Source organism: Phyllobates terribilis, unplaced genomic scaffold, assembly GCF_046119375.1.
Source record: "Phyllobates terribilis strain yellow unplaced genomic scaffold, ASM4611937v1 Scaffold_1__5_contigs__length_1240528914, whole genome shotgun sequence".
Taxonomy (NCBI): domain Eukaryota; kingdom Metazoa; phylum Chordata; class Amphibia; order Anura; family Dendrobatidae; genus Phyllobates; species Phyllobates terribilis.
In genome coordinates, this window is record NW_027362761.1 from 71,351,302 (window position 1) to 71,371,873 (window position 20,572).

At 42.1% G+C, this 20,572-nt stretch overlaps 1 protein-coding gene across 5 annotated transcripts in view; it reads left to right on the forward strand.

The window, feature by feature from the left end:
- Positions 1-2,203: 2,203 nt before the first annotated feature.
- HEMGN (hemogen) overlaps positions 2,204-20,572 on the forward strand; it is a 30,257-nt gene continuing 11,888 nt past the window's right edge. The window contains exons 1-2 of one of the 5 annotated variants that reach the window (XM_073664382.1): positions 2,204-2,440; positions 13,075-13,127. In XM_073664382.1, coding sequence (XP_073520483.1) covers positions 2,429-2,440; positions 13,075-13,127 — 65 coding nt within the window. In that variant the 5' untranslated portion in view covers positions 2,204-2,428. The remainder of the gene's footprint in view (positions 2,441-13,074; positions 13,128-20,572) is intronic. The other 4 variants (XM_073664324.1, XM_073664373.1, XM_073664242.1 and 1 more) reach the window with 4 other exon arrangements.

Sequence of the window (20,572 nt, forward strand, 5' to 3'; positions counted from 1 at the left end):
TATGTAAGTACCTGGATAAGAATGAAGTGATTAACCAGAGTCAGCATGGGTTTGTAACTAACAAGTCATGTCAGACTAACTTAATTTCCTTCTATGACAGAATCACTGACTGGGTGGATCAGGGAAATGCTGTAGATATAGTATATCTTGACTTCAGCAAAGCATTTGACAAAGTATCTCACACCATCCTTATTGAAAAAATGACCAAGTATGCAATGGACCAGGCAACTGTTAGGTGGATTCATAACTGGCTTAGTGATCGGACTCAAAGGGTGGTTGTAAATGGCTTCACATCCAGCTGGATGAATGTCTCAAGTGGGGTACCACAGGGCTCCGTCCTGGGACCTGTATTGTTCAACATCTTTATCAATGATTTAGATGAAGGACTTGAGGGTAAACTGATTAAATTTGCTGATGACACAAAGCTAGGAGGGATAGCTAATACTAGAGAAGAGAGAGAGGATTCAAAAAGACCTAAATAAACTGGAGCAGTGGGCAGCAACCAACAGAATGATTTTTAACAGGGAAAAATGCAAAGTACTACATCTGGGCAATAAAAATGAAAAAAGCATATACAGAATGGGAGGAATAGAGCTAAGCAACAGTACATGTGAAAAAGACTTAGGTATACTAATAGATCATAGACTGAACATGAGTCAACAGTGTGATGCAGCAGCAAAAAAATCAAATACAATTCTGGGATGTATTAACAGAAGCATACAGTCTAGATCACGTGAAGTCATTATCGGTCTTTACTCCTCTTTGGTCAGACCTCATCTGGAATACTGTGTACAGTTTTGGGCACCACATTTTAAAAAAGACATAGACAAACTGGAGCAAGTTCAGAGAAGAGCGACCAGAATGGTGACTGGTCTGCAAACCCTGTCCTATGAGGAACGGTTGCAGGATTTGGGAATGTTTAGCTTGCAAAAAAAGAAGACTGAGAGGAGACTTAATAGCTGTCTACAAATATGTCAAGGGCTGTCACATTGTAGAAGGATCATCTTTATTCTCATTTGCACAAGGAAAGACTAGAAGCAATGGGATGAAACTAAATGGGAGGAGACACAGATTAGATATTAGAAAAAACTTTTTGACAGTTAGGGTGATTAATGAGTGGAACAGGCTGCCACGAGAGGTGGTGAGTTCCACTTCAATGGATGTCTTCAAAAAGAGGCTGGACAGACATCTGTCTGAGATGATTTAGTGAATCCTGCTTTGAGCAGGGGGTTGGACCAGATGACCCAGGAGGTCCCCTCCAACTCTACCATTCTATGATTCTATGATTCTATGATTCTAGTGCATGCACAGACACTGGAGACTTGCTACTTGTATCTGCGCATTCACCTAGAACATTCAGTTACTGTTCAGCAGCACCTGCACCAAAGTGGGCGCGGCAGAGAAAAGCTGGAGAAGCAGTTATGTAGGTAACCCATGTGACTGCCGCTACTGATGCAGAGACCACCACCATGTATTATTTACATATCCTATTCATGTGCTGCAAGGGGCCTTCAAATAAACTCATATTGTAAAGGGAAAAGCAAAAGAACACTCTAAAGTGATATACAGTAATATGGCAATTTTTGGAAGGTTATGAAAAAATACTATAAAGTAGCCAGCCTTTTTAATTTTAGCTAAAATTTGCTTGATTTATTTTTTTATAGTTAGTTCTGAATATTCAGATATATGATTTCTGAGGGTCTCAGCACTACTGATGCCCATTTATTATGAGAATGGGCTTCCCCTATTTGAATGAATGGTGCGGTGATCACATATGCACACTACTATACTACAGCAATAGTGTGAATGTGTGATCAATGCTCTATTTCAATGGGCAATAAGGAATCCTGATTCTCATAATCTTAGGAGTCTTGGCATTGGGTCCCCTAAAGATCATACATTTATCACTTATCCTGTGAATAGATGATCATAGTTGTTCATTGGCCAACTCCCTAGGATAAAATTATACTATGATGTTACTTTAAACATAGCCAGATGATTTGTATGTTTAAAGCTCAACTTTGGATCATGTAGACCTTTTACAATGCTTTTAAACACTATTCAAAAACATTCACATGTCATTTTTCTGAAGATAACAACAACCATCATAATTAACCAGCATGTTGAGCCACAAGCCAATGACCCAACTAAGATGCCAAACACACACCTATTTAGCATGTGATAAGGAATCTTTATTGGCCTTCTGTAATGGCCAAGACTGATAAGACACATTGGGCGGGAAGGAAAGTTTGCCGTGGGCACTCCTTTTTTTTCAAAATGCAATCTTATTTTGAAATAACTGCAAACCACTCGAGAAAAGAGACCAGAGCAGCAGTTTCCATAACTATGGGTGACTTTGAAAAGGACCATCAATATTCTGAACTTTCTGGAACCTCTGCCCCAGAAATTGAGCACCATGAAGTAAAGCATGAGAGTTCAGGTAAGATAGAGTGGAGGCCTTCTACTATGTGGAATGTATGACTCTTTTTCTTTATTTGGCTTGTGTACATATGGATGTGATTATTACATAAGACACAAGTGAAACTTAACAAAAAATTGCCATATTGCAAAAAATTATAACAATATGCTATCGCTTTTTTCCGCTGAGAATGTATATATATATATATGTGTATATATATATGTGTGTGTGTACTGATAATGTGCATGCTATTTTAGCAAATGTATCTAACAGAACAGTAGATATATATTAATATATATTGATTACTCTGTTGGGAGTGGTGTGTGTGTATATATGTATATATATATATATATACATATATATATATATATATATATATGCAGACCTCATATATTCACAGTTCTGTTTGATACATTAGCTAACATAACATGTACATTATGGATACTATATTATTAACCATAACATAGCAGATGGGAGGAAGCATTTATATGCATAAAAGTGATTCATTGCTGGAGGTTGCATTTGCTTTTATTTTCTCTTCAGCTTCCTATGTCATGTTATTAATAAGGTGTAACTCCATTTTCAATTTTCCAATGTCATTTCACAGTCCACATATAACAACAGATAACTTTCAAATTATTATACTTACATTGGTCTTCAGTGACTCTATAGATTCTACTGTTCATATTGTTCAAAATGTTCAAGCTACAGCAAATATGGTAGAAGTATGATTCTATGGATACTACCAATAGGGGGCACTAGAAGAAAGGTAACCTTAACCATAAAAAATACTGGATTTGCTGCCAATATTTTTCACTGTCGGAATGCTGTTTATTTCATTTGATAATAGATTGGGAAATATTTGCAACAATATGATTACATGACTTTTTGTATGACTTAAATACATTATTCAATAACTGAGTGATTACATGCTATATAGAATATATATGGAAAATTTGAATTCACTTATTTTTAGACTTTTTATTTAGTCCAATAGGTATAACAGTTCTACCTGTCATCTGCTCAGCTTAATAATGATTATTGGAACATCTCTGGCTTCCTAACCAATTAGTATTGTATGTGCACTTTCAACACAAGGTCCATGGCAACAAAAGTGGAATTTGTTTGCTGCTCGATCTGTATACAGTATCTAAGAAGATAAAGGGCATGGACACCAGTTAATACTAACAGTGTGAATCGACCCTGCAGATAAGCTTCTGTACAGTTTATGTTTTACAATATACTGTACATGAAAATGTCAATGCACAGGAAAAGGTGTTTTGAGAGATAGTTTGGGCGTGTTTCTTAACAAACTTGGGTTTTAGCTAGTAGACGGAGGCTTTATCTCTATGGAACAAACTACAGGAGCCTAAATGAGTTGTCCAGGCATATAATATTGATGACTTAGTCCTATGGATAACTTAATTAACTAGGTTTAATTTAAAACAATCGGCTATTAATAGGACCTGCCAGTGACATCACGCCACTTAACCTAATCACATTATCAGAATGCCACCTAACCTAATCACATTATCAGAATGCCACCTAACCTAATCACATCATCAGAATGCCATCTAACCTAATCACATCATCAGAATACCATCTAACCTAATCACATTATCAGAATGCCACCTAACCTAATCACATCATCAGAATGCCATCTAACCTAATCACATCATCAGAATGCCATCTAACCTAATCACATTATCAGAATGCCATCTAACCTAATCACATTATCAGAATGCCACCTAACCTAATCACATCATCAGAATGCCATCTAACCTAATCACATTATCAGAATGCCATCTAACCTAATCACATCATCAGAATGCCATCTAACCTAATCACATCATCAGAATGCCATCTAACCTAATCACATTATCAGAATGCCACCTAACCTAATCACATCATCAGAATGCCATCTAACCTAATCACATCATCAGAATGCCATCTAACCTAATCACATCATCAGAATGCCATCTAACCTAATCACATCATCAGAATGCCATCTAACCTAATCACATTATCAGAATGCCATCTAACCTAATCACATTATCAGAATGCCACCTAACCTAATCACATTATCAGAATGCCACCTAACCTAATCACATCATCAGAATGCCATCTAACCTAATCACATTATCAGAATGCCACCTAACCTAATCACATCATCAGAATGCCATCTAACCTAATCACATTATCAGAATGCCATCTAACCTAATCACATTATCAGAATGCCACCTAACCTAATCACATCATCAGAATGCCATCTAACCTAATCACATTATCAGAATGCCACCTAACCTAATCACATTATCAGAATGCCATCTAACCTAATCACATCATCAGAATGCCATCTAACCTAATCACATCATCAGAATGCCATCTAACCTAATCACATCATCAGAATGCCATCTAACCTAATCACATCATCAGAATGCCATCTAACCTAATCACATTATTAAAAATAAAAATGTAAACATATAGGTAACAAATAACATAAGCTAGTTTTAAACAACGATCATCAATAAGCAGAATGCCATACATAAAGATCCAACAACACACAATTGGAACACGTCTAAAAAAAAATAAATTTCATAATAGTAGAAACATTTCTTCATTATCTAAAAAATTCCCTTCAGCAATGTATATAAAGAAAACCCCAATTTGTATTTTCAATAATCTCATTTAAACCCTCTGGTGTTAAAGTGCATAATTGGAATATTCAATAACACACCCTATTAGCAAGCCTCAATATCTATTAAGATATGAATCCAGAAAATGCTCCAGGACTGTCAGCTTCAAATAAGTAGGGTCTCTACTATGTTCCACCAAAGAGTGTCTGGAAATGCTATTTTCAGCACTATTTTTCTAATGTTCCACCTATTTCTTCATTCTAAAGATAACTGTTTGCACTGCCCTGCCAACATACTGCAGATTTCAGCTGCATTCCAATAAATAGACTACAAAGGGTGTAGAGCAATTACAGAAGTGCTTAAAAGAAAATATTTTCTTAGTAATCATAGTTGAAAGTTTCTATGTCCATCAATTCACGCTTTCCCTCTCTCCTCTGCTTTCATTGACCTTAAGCAGATACTGGGCTGTGACGTGCGGTGAAACGCCGCCCACAGCCCAGTCAGTCAGGAGGGTGCGTGTGAATGGGTCACACCTGGGTGAATCCAGGAGATTGGGAACTTGACGTGACATCAGCGGAGTCAGCGGCGGCTGCAGCCGGGGTCACGTAATGCGGACTGAGCGAGCAACGATAGCGCCGCTCACAGGCACATATGGCAGCAGAAGATATTTACAAAAATACTTAGTTAAAAGGTGTAAATCGATGGACGCATTATACAATATAGTGGACCACCTCTTTAAGTGAGTTTTCCATCCACTTATAAAGCGTTCAGAAAGAAGAGATCTTTGTAAAATAAATATACAGTATGTTAGTTACGTCTCTGAACCCCTGCCGCTCTAGAGCAGCTATTGTGGTGGCTTCTATTAGTTCTGGATGTGATGAAGTTCTGTCCATTCAGTCACATGTAAGCTGAGCCTAATGATTGACTGCAGGGTCAGGTGACAAGTGGACAAGAAATAATCAGTTTTGATTGGGTTATGCTGTAGACGCTAAGTTTGGCTGGAATGTTTCTAAAATGCCTCATTTCACAATCTGTGAATAAAGCAAGAAATGGCATGCAATGATTGTGTGTTCACCAATGTTTCAGCAAGTAAAAGTCATGAGCAATTCTCTGTTCATCAATCTCTGTGTCATGTCCATTCAGATAAAGCCTTTTATACCTGCCGCGGTTATGGATCACAAGCTCAGCACTCTACATCTAGAGCACTACCTTTTATATACATTTATATTAGGATAGGGCCAGTATTTAAAGAGGACCTATCATGACAAAATTGCCATTATTTTTTAACCAACTGCCCCCCAAATAAATGTTATTTTTTCTAAATATAATTAAAAAATAAAACAGGATATTGTGAGCTCTCATGATGTCTTGACTGAACTAGTGCGATCTACATCATTAAAGGGGTAGCCTGAAACTAATATTGATTTTCATCCTAAATGTCTCTCTATTAATTTTAATAACATAATAGCTTTTATAATATGGCTTAATTAAAAAATCCCCACCCTTCCGTCTCTAATTTAACTGTTTAAAGATGCAAGGGTAGGGAGAGGGAGTCAACAACAAAGCACACTGTCAATGCTCGCTGGGCTATCTCCTTACAATGTGCACCGACTTTGCGTTCTCTTGCTGGTTTTTCACTTCTAATTAGAGCCGACAAGGCACAATAAGAACGGAGCTTGTACTGAGCAGATGTCGGAATTGACAACCGACGCATGCTCAGTATTACAGCAGAGACAAGCTCAGACCCTGAAACGGACGTCACTGATGACCCTTCATTTCAGGTTGGGGACAGAGGCTGTGACAGTGGCGTCCCATTTGATTTTCCCAGCATGCACTGGGGATTCTCAAACAAAGTGTCATCAAAACATAAATAGGTTAAAAAAATAAAGAGGTTAGATTAGAAAGGGAAGGATAGGGACTTTTTAATTAAACCATCACTAAATACTGTAAGAAAATAACTGCTGTAATAATTCTACAAACAGCTCTTGTTTGGTCATTTGTTTTGAATGCTTATGTAATGCAAGTGTCGGGAAGATCACAAGGCGGAAACAGTCAGGGATTGATATAGCTCAATTTATATACAGCAATGACTTTAAACAATTAGTGTTATTAACCAGGCAAATCAAAAGTAGATCTTGGAGTAATAAAGTAAGTCTTTCACTAATTAACGGTAATGTTCTTTTCACAAAGGTGGTACACCCAGTCATGGGAGTCACCACGTAAGTTTTCTATCCCAATCTGGCACTAGTGGGGGTCACTAGGCCGGAAATCTCTTTCTGACGTTGTCTATCAAAGCCTGTTGAGCCTCCCATGCACCAACTGGCTCCCTCCCAACCTGAAATCCCAGTCCCAGACAACCCCGGTACCATAGGTGAAAGCTGGAAGTGACTGCCCTGCTCACTCGCGCTGTTCCTCCGCAGACACAGGCGTGCATTTCCTCTTGCAGTCTTCTCACAGCTCTTCTTGGCTTCACCGTCGGTGGTAGTCTCTTAGGATTGGGGCGGAGAGGACTAGGCCTCGGCTCTTGACAGGCAACGCTGGGTCTTGGAGACTTCAGACTTGAGACACATGAGGACCGCCCCAGCAAAGGAAGACCAAGAGTCACCTCTGCTTCTGAGGATAAGTTTATCTGAGTCACCAGCCTCAGAAATCGCAGGTTTACAGCAGCTCAGATTAGAGACCAGGTCAATGCCACACAGAGTTCTAGCAGCAGACACATCTCTACAACAACTGTTAAGAGGAGACTTTGTGCAGCAGCCCTTCATGGTTAAATAGCTGCTAGGAAACCACTGCTAAGGACAGGCAACAAGCAGAAGAGACAAGTTTGGGCTAAAGAACACAAGGAATGGACATTAGACCAGTGGAAATCTGTGCTTTAGTCTGATGAGTCCAAATTTGATATCTTTGGTTCCAACCACCTGTGTCTGTGCAACGCAGAAATGGTGAACGGATGGACTCTACATGCCTGGTTCCCACCATGAAGCATGGAGGAGGAGGTGTGATGATGTGGGGGTGCTTTGCTGGTGACACTGTTGGGGATTTATTCAAAATTGAAGGCATACTGAACCAGCATGGCTACTACAGCATCTTGCAGCGGCATGCTATTCCATCCGGTTTGCGTTTAGTTGGACTATCATTTATTTTTCAACAGGACAATGACCCCAAGCACACCTCCAGGCTGTGTAAGGGCTATTTGACCAAGAAGGGGAGTGATAGGGTGCTACGCCAGATGACCTGGCCTCCACAGTCACCAGACCTGAACCCAATCGAGATGATTTGGGGTGAGCTGGACTGCAGAGTGAAGGCAAAAGGACCAACAAGTGCTAAGCATCTCTGGGAACTCCTTCAAGATTGTTGGAAGACCATTTCCGGTGACTACCTCTTGAAACTCATCAAGAGAATGCCAATAGTGTGCAAAGCAGTCATCAAAGCAAAAGGTGGCTACTTTGAAGAACCTAGAATATAAGACATATTTTCAGTTGTTTCACACTTTTCTGCTAAGTATATAATTCCACATGTGTTAATTCATAGTTTTGATGCCTTCAATATGAATGTACAATTTTCATAGTCATGAAAATACAGAAAAATCTTTAAATGAGAAGGTGTGTCCAAACTTTTGGTCTGTACTGTATATATATATATATATATATATATATATATATATATATATATACAGTACAGACCAAAAGTTTGGACACACCTTCTCATTTAAAGATTTTTCTGTATTTTCATGACTATGAAAATTCTACATTCACACTGAAGGCATCAAAACTCTGAATTACCACATGTGGAATTATATACTTAACAAAAAAAGTGTGAAACAACTGAAAATATGTCTTATAATCTAGGTTCTTCAAAGTAGCCACCTTTTGCTTTGAATTTTTGATGAATGCTTTGCACACTCTTGGCATTCTCTTGATGAGCTTCAAGAGGTAGTAACCGGAAATGGTTTTCACTTCACAGGTGTACCCTGTCAGGTTAAATAAGTGGGATTTCTTGTCTTATAAATGGGGTTGGGACCATCAGTTGTATTGTGCAGAAGTCTGGTGGATACACAGCTGATAGTCCTACTGAATAGACTGTTAGAATTTGTATTATGGCAAGAAAAAAGCAGCTAAGTAAAGAAAAACAAGTGGCTATCATTACTTTAAGAAATGAAGGTCAGTCAGTCCAAAAAATTGGGCAAACTTTGAAAGTGTCCCCAAGTGCAGTTGCAGAAACCATCAAGCGCTACAAAGAAACTGGCTCACATGAGGACCGTCCCAGGAAAGGAAGGCTAAGAGTCACCTCTGCTTCTGAGGATAAGTTTATCCAAGTCACCAGCCTCAGAAATCGCAGGTTAACAGCAGCTCAGATTAGAGACCATGTCAATGCCACACAGAGTTCTAGCAGCAGACACATCTCTTCAACAACTGTTAAGAGGAGACTTTGTGCAGCAGGCCTTCATGGTAAAATAGCTGCTAGGAAACCCCTGCTAAGGACAGGCAACAAGCAGAAGAGACTTGTTTGGGCTAAAGAACACAAGAAATGGACATTAGACCAGTGGAAATCTGTGCTTTGGTCTGATGAGTCCAAATTTGAGATCATTGGTTCCAACCACCGTGTCTTTGCGCAACGCAGAAAAGGTGAACGGATGGGCTCTACATGCCTGGTTCCCACCGTGAAGCATGGAGGAGGAGGTGTGATGGTGTGGGGGTGCTTTGCTGGTGACACTGTTGGGGATTTATTCAAAATTGAAGGCATACTGAACCAGCATGGCTACCACAGCATCTTGCAGCGGCATGCTATTCCATCCGGTTTGCGTTTAGTTGGAACATCATTTATTTTTCAACAGGACAATGACCCCAAACACACCTCCAGGCTGTGTAAGGGCTATTTGACCAAGAAGGAGAGTGATGGGGTGCTACGCCAGATGACCTGGCCTCCACAGTCACCAGACCTGAACCCAATCGAGATGGTTTGGGGTGAGCTGGACCGCAGAGTGAAGGCAAAAGGGCCAACAAGTGTTAAGCATCTCTGGGAACTCCTTCAAGATTGTTGGAAGACCATTTCCGGTGACTACCTCTTGAAGCTCATCAAGAGAATGCCAAGAGTGTGCAAAGCAGTCATCAAAGCAAAAGGTGGCTACTTTGAAGAACCTAGAATATAAGACATATTTTCAGTTGTTTCACACTTTTTTGTTAAGTATATAATTCCACATGTGTTAATTCATAGTTTTGCTGCCTTCAGTGTGAATGTACAATTTCCATAGTCAGGAAAATACAGAAAAATCTTTAAATGAGAAGGTGTGTCCAAACTTTTGGTCTGTACTGTATATACGGTATATAAAAACACATATTGCATTTTATCAATTAAACTTTAGATCGTTTATTAAAATTGACAAATATGATTATATCACCATAGAGAGGCTAATACAGGAGGAAGCGGTTGCGAAGGAAGGAAAACATAAACCACATAAAGGAAAGAAAAAACAGGGTCAGGCACACTGGGAAAATGAGAGAATCAACAAAATACTTAATAAACTTAACCAGCTTTAGGGTGTATTTAACCAAACCTCAAAATCAAAGCGAACTTCTAAAGGTCGACCAGGACAACCATGCCCTCATATATTCATATGAACCATTACGTAACCAATCATCAGAAATAATTACAGTATTTTTCGGACCATAAGATACACTTTTTTCCCCCCAAATTTGGGAGGAAAATGGGGGGTGCGTCTTATGGTCTGAACGTAGATAGTTGCGGTACCTGATAGTTGCGGTGGTGGTGGAGCGGGATCGCAGGGCCCTCTGTTCCTTCCATCCTTCGGGAATAAGGCGGTGGCGGCAGCAGAGGAGGAGGAGAAGAGATGCTGTGGGCCGGTATCTGGCTGGGGGCCGGTGAGCAGCGCGGGTTTCCGGTGTGTGCGGCCATCTTCTTGAAGCTGTGATCTATAGAAAAATGGCCACTCGAGCCGGCGCATGCGCAGACTTCTAGCTCAGGCGGCCATTTTCCTGCAGATCACAGCTTTGGGAAGATGTTCGCGCACACCGGAAAGCCGCGCACGCAGCTCTGCCACGCCACTCACCGACCCCGCAACAAGACACCAGCCCCGGTCCCCAGGCAGATCCCGGCATGCAGACAGATACCGGCCCTGATCCCAGCCTCCAGGCAGGCCCCGGCACGCAGCCAGACGCCGGCCCCGGCCGCCAGACACCGGTCCCGGCTGCCCGCTAGGCTCCGGGCCTCAGCCAGACCCCCAGCCCCCAGCCAGGCACCGGGCCTCAGCCAGGCCCCCAGCCAGGCACAGGGCCTCAGCCAGGCACCGGCCCCCAGCCAGGCACCGGGCCTCAGCCAGGCACCGGCCCCCAGCCAGGCACCGGGCCTCAGCCATCTCACCTCTTCTGCTGCAGCTGCCAGGTTCCTGAGGGAGGGAACGGAGGGCCCTGCGATCCTGCTCCACCACCACCGCAACTCCCCTCAGCTGGAGCACCGGCTTCCTGAAGGACCCTGACTCCTGTGACCCTTGTTCCACCGCCTCCCAGGTAAGATACCGCACCTATTCAGACTATAAGACGGACCCCCATCTTATAAAAACATATTTTTTCCTATATTCCACCCCAAAATTTGGGGTGCATCTTATGGTCTGATGCGTCTTATAGTCGAAAAAATACGATAAGTCCTCCATTTGAATTAATAAGTCCACAGATTTGACCCATTCAAGTTTACAGCGAGCAGATGGGGAGTTCCAATGCTTTGGAATAACTTGTCTTGTTGCAGTCAGCTGATATAGTAATTCCCCAAGTATTTGATATGGTCATTCCTCCATTTAAAAGGGAATATCGAGCTAAGACGTAAAGCCTCCAGTCCATCTGTGTTGACATTAAGAATCTCTGATTTAGAGATATTCACTTTAAAATTAGAAAATGATAATATATGGCACTCTTGCAGTAACTGAATCAGGTGCACAAGGAGGGTATCCAACCCATATATCATATAGAGCAGAAAAACTTTAAAATTAGACACCAATGAGAAGCGTTTAAATTCCTCTAAGACCAATAGGATAGAGACGCTTGGAGAGGTGATATAGAGCAGGTGGTCATCCGCAAAAATTGACATTTTATGTGTTCTTTACCTATCATCATTCCTTTGATGGAAGAATTAGATCTAATAGCATTGGCCAACGCCTCCATTGCAGTTACACTACTGGGATTAATAAAAAAAACTGCAAAGTTTTTTTATTGACTAACTTAAAATAACCATTGTTTTAATTCTTACTTTTTTTCCCATAAAACAAATCTGCTTCTTTCTCCTCCTGGACTGATCTTTCACTTTCAAGATTCTTTAGATTTATTTATTTCATAAAATAGATATATAGATATCTAATTTACTACTCCAATTATTGTTTTGTATTTCTAAAAGTAATTGACTTTATTATTTCTTATCTTTTTTCATCATAATTTTGTTTCCTCATTTTCAATTCCACAAGAATTTCTATCTAAAAATGTAAAATAACAACAAAATGAAAAATCTCATTCCTGCTGGTCTATGATATATTATTTCACCTACATGCCATTTATGTGGACTAAGAATATAGTCTAATCTTAATCGTGTTACTGGTCCACAGTGGATTAGCTAAATGATTGCCGCATTTTAATTGCTACATATAATACGTTAATATTTTGCATTCCACCAAAATCAGACAATGATAAATGCACAGCATTCTATCTAACTCTTTAATCTGAAAAATATACACATTAAAATTAGAATACTGTACAAAAAATTGTACGGCTATTTTGGTAATACCTGTGTAAGGTACCCCTGCATTCTGGACTCTTCCTTATAATCTGAATGCTCCATGTAAGCAGAATGACTGCACGTATACAGAACACGATACAATTGGGCTCTTAGTTGTTAAAAACATTATTGCCCATTAAAGGCTCTTTAATATTATATAATTGTAAATTGTCAAGTAGCAAGACCACAGCATTGAGATTTTTATGTTATTTTACATTTTTAATTGTGGACCTTTTCTTACAGGGGTTGAAAATGAGGAAGTTTACATGTTTTCCGAACTGTGAACCTTTGAAAAGGTAAGGATAGTTATTGTAGAGGTACATGCTCATGATCATGTGAATAAATGTATACAGTGTTGGACTGGGGTATCAAGGGCCCACCAGTAACATTGATTCTGGGGGCCCACTGTTCATCTATATGCAAATATTATATTACCCTCTTTCACAAATTTACCTATGCTTCTATATAATAAGCTAGTTAGTTTGTCGAATGAGTTATGAGATGCCGCTTTTGTCTGTACATAGAGAATCAAATGTATTGTACCAACTAATGCTTATGTTGGGGGATTAGTGGCTTACTCTTGCACAGGGGCCCACCAGGGAATTTACTAGTGATGAGCGAACGTGCTCGCCACTGCTCGGTACTCGCCCGAGCATCACTGTGCTCGACGAGCTCTGCGCTTGGCGAGTATTTCCGCGTTGCTCGGGTGGGAACTCGGGTCTTTAGAGAGCTAATGAACATGCAGGGATTGCCTGCCATGCACTGTAATGCTGTAGCCATGTTGGTTGTGGGCATTACAGTGATTGGCTGGCCATACAGTGTCATCAGGTCTATATAAGACCTGACGTCGCTATGCTCGTCACAGTGTACCCTGGAATCAGGCAGAGTAGGGAGAGGTGCTGCTGCGTCAGGGAGAGATTTGCTTGTTTATACTTAGTATAGGTATTCCACAACATACAGTGCCTACAAGTAGTATTCAACCCCCTGCAGATTTAGCTGGTTGACACATGCGGAATTAACTTGGCATTGTGACATTTGTACTGTAGATCAGCCTGGAAGTGGGAAATGCACTGCAGCAAATTTTTTTTTTTTTTTTTTAAAACGTTAAAAGTTAATTCAGAGTGTCATTTATTATTCAACCCCTCAAACCACAAGAATTCTGTTTGGTCCCCCTAAAGTATTAAGAAGTAGTTCAGGCACCAAGAATAATGAGCTTCACATGTGTGGATTAAAGATCTCTTTTGCCAGCCTTTTCTGACTATTTAAGACCCTCCCCAAACTTGTGAACAGCACTCAGACATGGTCAACATGGGAAAGACAAAGGAGCATTCCAAGGCCATCAGAGACAAGATCGTGGAGGGTCACAAGGCTGGCAAGGGGTACAAGACCCTTTCCAAGGAGTTGGGCCTACCTGTCTCCACTGTTGGGAGCATCATCCGTAAGTGGAAGGCTTATGGAACTACTGTTAGCCTTCCACGGCCTGGACAGCCTTTGAAAGTGTCCTCCCGTGCCGAGGCCAGGCTTGTCCGAAGAGTCAAGGCTAACCCAAGGACAACAAGGAAGGAGCTCCGGGAAGATCTCATGGCAGTGGGGACATTGGTTTCAGTCAATACCATAAGTAACGTACTCCACCGCAATGGTCTCCGTTCCACACGAGCCCGTAAGGTACCTTTACTATCAAAGCATCATGTCAAGGCTCGTCTACAGTTTGCTCATGATCACTTGGAGGACTCTGAGACAGACTGGTTCAAGGTTCTATGGTCTGATGAGACCAAGATCGAGATCTTTGGTGCCAACCACACACGTGACGTTTGGAGACTGGATGGCACTGCATACGACCCCAAGAATACCATCCCTACAGTCAAGCATGGTGGTGGCAGCATCATGCTGTGGGGCTGTTTCTCAGCCAAGGGGCCTGGCCATCTGGTCCGCATCCATGGGAAGATGGATAGCACGGCCTACCTGGAGATTTTGGCCAAGAACCTCCGCTCCTCCATCAAGGATCTTAAGATGGGTCGTAATTTCATCTTCCAACAAGACAACGACCCAAAGCACACAGTCAATTAAACCATTGCCTGGTTTAAGAGGGAAAAAGTCAAGGTGTTGGAGTGGCCTAGTCAGTCTCCTGACCTTAACCCAATTGAAAACTTGTGGAAGGAGCTCAAGAATAAAGTCCACATGAGACACCCAAAGAACCTAAATAACTTGGAGAAGATCTGCATGGAGGAGTGGGCCAAGATAACTCCACAGACCTGTGCCGGCCTGATCAGGTCTTATAAAAGACGATTATTAGCTGTTATTGCAAACAAGGGTTATTCCACAAAATATTAAACATAGGGGTTGTATAATAATTGACCCACACTTTTATGTTTAAAATTTAATAAAATTCAACTGAGCAACATAACTTTTTGGTTCGTAAGATTTATGCTTCTGTTCATAAAACCTACTTTCGTTTGCAGTTTGAAGGCTCTAACTTATTTGCATCTTATCAAACCAGCTAAATCTGCAGGGGGTTGAATACTACTTGTAGGCACTGTATATCTATATCCATCTGAACTAACAGTCCTTCTGAGGACTAATCCAGCTCCATATATTCAGTGGTGATAGCAGGAGTTAGGCAGGCAGGTAGTGTATGTGGCAGATTGCAGTGCATATAGTGCAAGAGGGTCCATTGAACGTCCTGCTAGTATAGGTATTCCATAACATATATATATATCCATCTGAACTAACAGTCTTTCTGAGGATTAATCTAGCTGCATATAATCAGTGCTAGGCAGGCAGGCAATGTATGTGGCAGACTGCAGTGTATGATACAGCACAAGAGGGTCCATTGAACATCCTGTCTGCTGCTGCTGTAATAATTACTGATATTTGTATATATAGCCCCAGATATCAGGGGTCAGGGCAAATTTTTTTTTATCTTAATCCTGGTTATTTGTTTAAAAAGCAATCCAGAGTACACCATTTTTCTGCTCCATTTGCTTGTTCTCACTGCAGAATAAAGCTAGATCTGTTCAATATTTCAGTGATAAAAATCCAGAAATTTAAACTTAACGTGGAAAATATTGGCCTCCTTTTCCATTCTGTTGCAGTGTGTCAGTCAAGCTATTCACACTAGGTGTCTGTGAAGAATAGTATTAGTAAATTACAGGCCTGTTATTTAAAACCGTGGTTCTCTGGCAGATATATCACCTATAAGACAGTTCCAAAATCAGCCATTTCTTCCATTTTCATTTTGTTGCAGTGTGTCGGTCAAGCTATTCACACTAGGTCTCTTTGTGGAATAATATTAGTAAATTACAGGCCTGCTATTTAAAATTGTGGTTCTCTGTCAGACGTATCAAATATAACTGTGTTCCAAAATCAGCCATTTCTCGTGAACGTGGAAAATATTGTCCTCCATTAAAAATGGGCAAGGGACGGGGAAGTAGACTGCATGCAGAGGCCGAGGACGTGGGCAAGCTGAAATTGTGCCACAACAAACACCCACATCTTGTCGCTAGACCTTCCTGTCCCAATTACTAGGGGACCACAGTACACTACTATTGAACCCAGAGCAGTGTCAAAAGGTTGTTGGTTGGATAACAGATAATGCTTCCAGTCCCTTTGCCACCACCACAACCCTGTCTTCCACACAGTCAAGTCTCAGTAGCCGTGAGTCTGGACCGCATATTCCTCACCCTGATCCTCCTTCCTCCCACCATGCTGAGTGCCCGGAGACAACTGATCCCACACTTGGACACTCAGAAGAGCTGTTCACTTTTCCATTTGTAGATTCGGGCCTCTCGTCTGGCCAGTATCAAGCGAGTCAAGAGGAGAACGTGTGTATCGATGCCCAAATATTGGAGCAGCCACGGTCACACAAAGGCGACGGTGAGAAAGTGCAATTACTGTCGCAAGATGTGGATGATGATGAGAAACAATTGTCATAAAGTCAGGAGGAGGACCAGGGTGCGGAAGTGGAAGACGAGGTGGTGGATGATATAGTAACTGCCCCAACCTGGCAGGGAGACATTCAGAGCAAAAACAGCAGCACACAGGGGGAGGGAGGCGTAGCACCACAACAGGCAGGAAGAAGAAGTGTGGTGGCCGCAGACACAAGGTGGGAAAGTGTTCCTCGTAACGCCAACACGACGGAAGTTGCCAGTACAACTTTTAGGTCTTCCCGAGCCTGGTTATTTTTTAAAGACTTGGCAGATAACCCTAAAAGGGCAATTTGCACCACCTGCCAGGCCAGCATCAGCATGATCAGGCACATGGCAGCAAAGCACCCGACTAAGTGGGCCGAACCCCAGGGTCCAGCAACAGTGTCTGCGGTTGACAACACTGCTTGTTCTGCTGTAGTGCGTGCACGCCAATCCCCTGTCCATTTCGCATACCAAGATGCCTCCCACCCTGCACCTGTCATTGAACACTCTCAACTAGCATCATCAGCAAGCACGTCCACGTCCTTGTCCCAGCGCTGTGTTCAGTTGTCGCTACCCCTGTCCTTGGAACGCAAACGCAAATACGCAGCCAACGCCACACATGCCACACAACTAAATTCACACACTATGCGAATGCTTGTGCTCGAAATGTTGCCTTTTAGGCTCGTGGAGACAAAGCTTTCTGCAACCTGATGGTGGCGGCCGTCCCTCGGTACTCGGTCCCCAGCTGCCACTATTTCTCCCGGTGTGCTGTCCCCGCATTACACGAGCACGTGTCCCACAACATTAGATGTGCCCTCAACAACGCAGTTACTTGGAAAGTCCACCTAACCACGGACACGTAGACAAGTGCTTGTGGGCAGGGATGGTACATTTCGCTGACGGCACACTGGGTTAATATAGTGGAAGCCGGGACCCAGTTGGACCTTGGGATGGAACACGTCCTCCTGACGCCGAGGATTGCGGGCCTTGGGTAAATCAGAGATGCCCCCACATTCTACAGCTCCTGCACCACCTCCTCCTCTTCAGCCTCCATCTCCGAAATGACCACATCAGTCGCAAGCTGGAATAATAATAATTAATAATAATTTTTATTTATATAGCGCCAACATATTCCGCAGCACTTTACAATTAAGTGGGGACATGTACAGACAATAAATTCAATACAATTTAAGGCAGTTTAAACAGTTAAATTAGGAGTGAAGTCCCTGCTCGCAAGCTTACATTCTACAAGGAAATGGTGGGACACAATCGGTGGACACAATAGGTGAAAAGTGCTTGTTATTTCAGGTCTGGCAATTATAATAAATAGGGATTTTCATATAAAGTTGCATGATCCGGTCATCAGCCACTATGTTTAAGTGCAATAATCAAGTATCGAGTGCAGTTATCGTGTGCATGGAGGGTGTGGAGACAGAAGAATAGTAGGGTGCAGATTCTGAATAATATTTAGAAGGAGGGGACAGGGGAAAGTTAGTTTACTGAGTAGTTGAGGTGTCAGGCTTGTTTAAAAAGATGGGTTTTTAAAGAGCGCTTGAAGACATGGGGGCTAGGCATCAGTCAGATCGCCTTGGGTAGAGCATTTCAGAGAACTGGTGCAGCACGAGAGAAGTCTTAGAGACAGAGGTGCGAGGGACGGATTATGGGGGATGTTAGTCTTAGGTCATTTGTAGAACGGAGGGCACGTGTAGGGAGATAGACAGAGATGAGAGAGGAGATATAAGGCGGTGAAGAACTGTGGAGAGCTTTGTGAGTGAGAGCGATGAGTTTATATTGGACTCTGTAGCGAATGGGCAACCAGTGTAATGACTGGCACAAGATGGAGGCATCGGTGAAGCGGCTGAACAGAAATACGACCCTGGCTGACGCATTCAGGATGGATTGGAAAGGAGAAAGAGGGAGACCAATCAGAAGAGAGTTGCAGTAGTCCAGACGAGAGTGAATAAGAGCGACAGTAAGAGTTTTAGCAGTTTCAAAGGTGAGAAAAGGTCGGATTCTGGAGACGTTTTTAAGATGTAGGTGACAAGAGCGAGTGAGTGATCGGATATAGGGAGTAAAGGAAAGGTTTGTGTCTAATTCGAATATGACCCCAAGGCAGCGTGCGTGCTGTTTGGGAGTTATGGTTTCACCCTCCAAGGTAATTTTGATGTTAGGTAGAGTTAGGTTAGTAGAGGGGAGAAACACAAGAAGTTCAGTTTTGGGGAGATTCAGCTTAAGATAGAGGGAGGACATGATGTTAGAGACAGCAGACCGACAATCCTTGGAATTTTGTATTAGGGTAGGGGTGATGTCAGGGGAAGAAGTGTATAATAGGGTGTCGTCAGCATAGAGAACCCAAATCTGCTGGTTGCTTGTCCAATAGGGGCAGTGTATAGAGAGAAGAGGAGGAGGCCTAGTACTGAGCCCTGTGGAACCCCGATAGTAAGGTGACGACTGGAGAGGAAGAGGAGTCGGCAAAAGATACAGTGAAGGAGCGGTCAGAGAGGTAGGAGGAGAACCAGTAGAGAACGGTTTCCTTGAGGCCTATAGAGCGGAGCATAGTGAGGAGGAGCTGGTGATCCACAGTGTCGAATGTGGCAGAGAGATCTAGGAGAATCAGTAGGGAGCAGTGACCTTTGGATTTAGCTGTTAGTAGATCATTAGAGACTTTAGTGAGGACAGTTTCAGTGGAGTGTAAAGAGCGGAAACCAGATTGTAGAGGGTCGAGAAGAGAGTTATCTGAGAGATAGCGGATTAGATGGGAGTGGACCAAGCGTTCCAGGAGTTTAGAGATGAAAGAAAGGTTAGAGACAGGTCTGTAGTTAGCAGTGCAGTTCTGGTCAAGGGATGGCTTTTTAAGTAAAGGGGTTATGATGGCATGTTTAAATGAGGAGAAAAAGATACCTGAAGAAAGAGAGTGGTTAAATATTTTAGTCAGGTGAGTGGTGACCACCTGTGAGAGAGACTGCAGGAGATGTTAAGGAATGGGGTCACTGTTGCAGGATGTAGGACGAGAAGAAATGAGGAGCTGTGTAACTTCTTCTTCTGTAACAGGCTCAAAGATGGCTAGTGAGCTTGAAGTGCGGCAGGGAAGGGGATCCAGGCACTGAGGAGATTGGGCTGAGATATCCTGATGGATGTAACATAGTAACATAGTTTTTAAGGTTGAAGGAAGACTAAGTCCATCTAGTTCAACCCATAGCCTAACTTGTTGATCCAGAGGAAGGCAAAAAAACCCCATGTGGCAAACACTAAGCTCCACATTGGGGAAAAAAATTCCTTCCCGACTCCATACGACAATCAGACTAGTTCCCTGGATAAACGCCCTATCAAGGAATCTAGTATTTATAACCTGTAATATTATACTTTTCAAGAAAGGCATCCATGCCCTTCTTAAATTTTAACAGTGAATCACTCATTACAACATCATGCGGCAGAGAGTTCCATAGTCTCACTGCTCTTACAGTAAAGAATCCCCGTCTGTGATTATGTTTAAACCTTCTTTCCTCCAGACGTAGAAGATGCCCCCTTGTCCCAGTCTCAGGCCTCAGAGTAAAAAGATCAGTAGAAAGGTCTTTGTACTGTCCCCTCATATACTTGTACATAGTAATAAGATCACCCCTAAGCCTTCTTTTTTCCACAGTAAATAACCCCAAGTGTAATAACCTGTCTTGGTATTGCAGACCCCCCAGTCCTCTAATAACCTTGGTCGCTCTTCTCTGCACCCGCTCTAGTTCAGCTTTGTCTTTCTTATACACCGGAGACCAGAACTGTACACAGTATTCTAAGTGTGGTCGCACTAATGACTTGTATAGAGGTAAAATTATGTTCTCCTC